Below are 2,955 nucleotides of genomic sequence, written 5' to 3'. Positions count from 1 at the left end.
TAGCAGACTAGGCATCAGAATTGTCGTCATACTGGTTATTAATGTCCTTCCACGAATGTTTCTTGTATTCTTACCCCAGCAGAGCCATCGCACGATGGTTGACATCGCTCCTTGAACGACGGCACTCGATCTATCGCTCTTCCTGTCAGCGGATTCATTCACAACACCGTCATCATCACGCGAGGCACCGAACGACTTGCCGTAGACACTTGTACTCCTCTAGCATGTCACCAGTTTTTCTTTTGCCCTTACACGTGGCCGCGCTAATCATGTACTCGTTCGTGTACATGGCTTCATTCTCGCCCATCACAGGGTTCGCCACAAGAGGGGAAATATCAGGACAAGTGGAATCGCTTTCACCTGATAGACGTCGAATCGGTTGGCAAATTCCTCAGCCTGGAGTGGGCGTGGAGACGGCGGTGGAGGCGATGGAGGTCAGTCTGGCAACAATCTTCATCTTGTTGAGATCACAGCGAGTTTACTTACGTCGTACGCATTTTTAGATAGAAAAATGATACCATTTCATCACACAAACGAATACTATTTCTCCTCCGAAGGAACGTCTTCCTTTCTCAAGTTAACATGTTCCATGCACGTAAACCTCCTCCACCCCTCTCTGCCTCGAGCAGTGAGAAAACGAGAGATTCGTTGAGCCAGCAGCTGCGACGGATACTCGATGAGGTGATAGGTTACCGTCGCTAGTAGAAGAATCAAACCGAATCGTGCGAAGAATCGGTTGAAATACTTCTTCTGGTGTTTGATCGCAGGGTGGTAAACGACGAAAGAGTGCAGCAAGTAGACCGAGAAGCTTATTTTTCCCCAGTAACGCAACACACTCCACTCAAACATCGTCGATATGCAAGACGGACAGATCATTTCAATCACGAACACTGCCGTCATCTGCACGCTAACAAAGGCAAAACCCGGGGCAGCGGGCACAGGATTCTGGTGAATCCAGTCGAAGAATAATCCTTGGAAAGAGACGCTCAACAATAGAGCAATGGACAAACCTTCAACTACACGGAGGACGATTTTGTGCCACCAGCGAAGCTTAAATCTCGTTTCTTTGATCCACATATCCGCCTTCACGAACACTACAGCTCCCAATGAGCCCGCCAAAAATGTGTGAAGGTGAGGAGCGAGGGGCATATGATCGATTCGGTACGTGTAGAAGCCTTCGTGCATAATCCACACGAGCAACGGAACAGCTCCAACCCACCAGAGACGGCGCATACCCAGCGCTGCTAATACAAACATTGGAATCACGAAGTAGTATCCAATTTCAAGCGGCAATGTCCAAAATACATGGACACGAAAACCAGAATAGAACATGAGTACCTTGCCCAGATCGTAGTCTTCGGGCTTCTTCACATGAAAATAGCGATGCTGGGCATATAATGGCATGAAATAGAGACTGATCGCCGTCACGGCAAACAGCGGGTACACTCGAAAGAATCGTTTCTGAAAATAATCCAGTAGCGCGATTGTCCACAACCGAATTCCCGCTTGTTGCTCGATCATTTTCATGCTCTTCTTCAGGAAGAGCCAGGTCAACAAGAATGATGATAGCACAAAAAATGCGTCCACAGCCACTGACCCGAGGTGCAAACCTTGGGTGGGATACTCGTGTGAGTGCTGGATCACAACCAGAATGGCTGCGAGACCGCGAACACCATCGAGAAAAACAACTTTGGTATGCGCACCATTCGCTGGTCCTGTTATAACGACAGGGGCTTGGTTGGTCGACGATTCTGCGCTGAGATGTGTATGTCCTAGGAATGTCTGGTCCTCAGGTTTGGTAGTTGGTATCGACGTTCCTGTATCTGGAATCTCACAAACGCTAAGGTGAGTGTGGATATCCTGCATGTTCACGACAGAGTGGTTTGCGTCACTCAGCATTCCTCTTCGGCCGGAAGTGCTTTTGCGCCGAACTCGTCCAATTCGGAACTGTGGCTGCTCCATCTGTCGGATACGGACTTAGTATTGGTGATTACTGTTAAGTTACGAACTGTTCTGGTCCAGTAATCGATGCTTGTCGCATTAACCACGCTTTCCAAAATCATAATACTGCAGTTAGCTACATTGTGAAACTTTTCCATTGTCCAAAAGTATTAGTCTCTGTTATGAGGCCAGGAGAGACTTACACATTTAGATCCAAATCGTACTTTGAATATGATGCGTCGCAGGAGTCTAGCGTGGACGCGCGCAGTGGAGGACATGGTCCTTTCCCGCTTCTGTCCATCAGTCATAGCTGGTAGGAAGGCTTTACTCTACACCTTTTACTAGGCTGGTCGGCTACTTTTCTTGAAAGTGGTTTGGGAACAATATTACTAAAAACATATTAAAGATGTTTTGTCCTTACCGTAGTTAGGAACAATGCTTCCTCCGAGTGCAATCAGCTTGGATGGATTAGAAATGAAAATATACTGCATGTTATGCGAACAACAAACCTGTGTCAGCCTTCGTACTACTACTGTCCACACAAACTGAAGAAGCTTTCACTTTACCACAACTCAGTGATTGACAACGCTGCACCTTCAAATAGAAAATGCAAGAGATTTTTATAAAATGGCTTATTGTTAAAGAAAGCAATAACCCGAAGTCAATCAGTATCCAGAATAGAGCGATATTTTAGCGATATATATTTTTTAGCGAGCAACTTGTCTTTGCATTGGGTGAAGCATCCACTGTAAAATCCTTTTTCTCACTTTGGCGTAATCTCGAAAACCCCCGAGGCTTACGATGAGCTTACCCAGATGGTCGGAACCGATCACCGATGAACAATGTTACCGCCAGTGGCGGTCCGCCAGCATAAGCAAACTCCATAGAAAGTGCAGATTTGTGACTTGCTTGCAGCCACAAGCAAGTCAAAAGTAGAGGTCGCAACTGGTTAACCGTACCCGTTCGTGTAAGATTTGTCCGTAACCACGGACGGGTGTGGGTAACCGACTTCCA

At 46.8% G+C, this 2,955-nt stretch overlaps 2 protein-coding genes across 2 annotated transcripts; both read right to left on the bottom strand.

Moving 5' to 3' along the window:
• Positions 1 to 165: 165 nt before the first annotated feature.
• On the bottom strand, positions 166 to 487 carry PPTG_21733 (hypothetical protein). The gene has a single exon (XM_008899917.1). The coding sequence runs from the start codon at positions 305 to 307 to the stop codon at positions 176 to 178; it is 132 nt and encodes a 43-aa protein (XP_008898165.1). The 5' UTR covers positions 308 to 487; the 3' UTR covers positions 166 to 175.
• A 53-nt stretch (positions 488 to 540) lies between these two features.
• PPTG_05704 (hypothetical protein) lies at positions 541 to 1,962 on the bottom strand (the record flags this gene model as incomplete). Its single annotated transcript, XM_008899417.1, has 1 exon — positions 541 to 1,962. The coding sequence occupies one exon, from the start codon at positions 1,960 to 1,962 to the stop codon at positions 541 to 543; it is 1,422 nt and encodes a 473-aa protein (XP_008897665.1).
• Positions 1,963 to 2,955: the final 993 nt, after the last annotated feature.

Source organism: Phytophthora parasitica, assembly GCF_000247585.1.
Source record: "Phytophthora parasitica INRA-310 unplaced genomic scaffold supercont2.8, whole genome shotgun sequence".
Lineage (NCBI taxonomy): Eukaryota > Oomycota > Peronosporomycetes > Peronosporales > Peronosporaceae > Phytophthora > Phytophthora nicotianae.
This window is presented reverse-complemented; position numbering and strand designations above follow the sequence as displayed.

What these genes read in the sequence shown, in the direction of transcription:
- PPTG_21733 (XM_008899917.1), bottom strand. Translation starts at nt 307, where the DNA reads ATGGGCGAGAATGAAGCCATGTACACGAACGAGTACATGATTAGCGCG.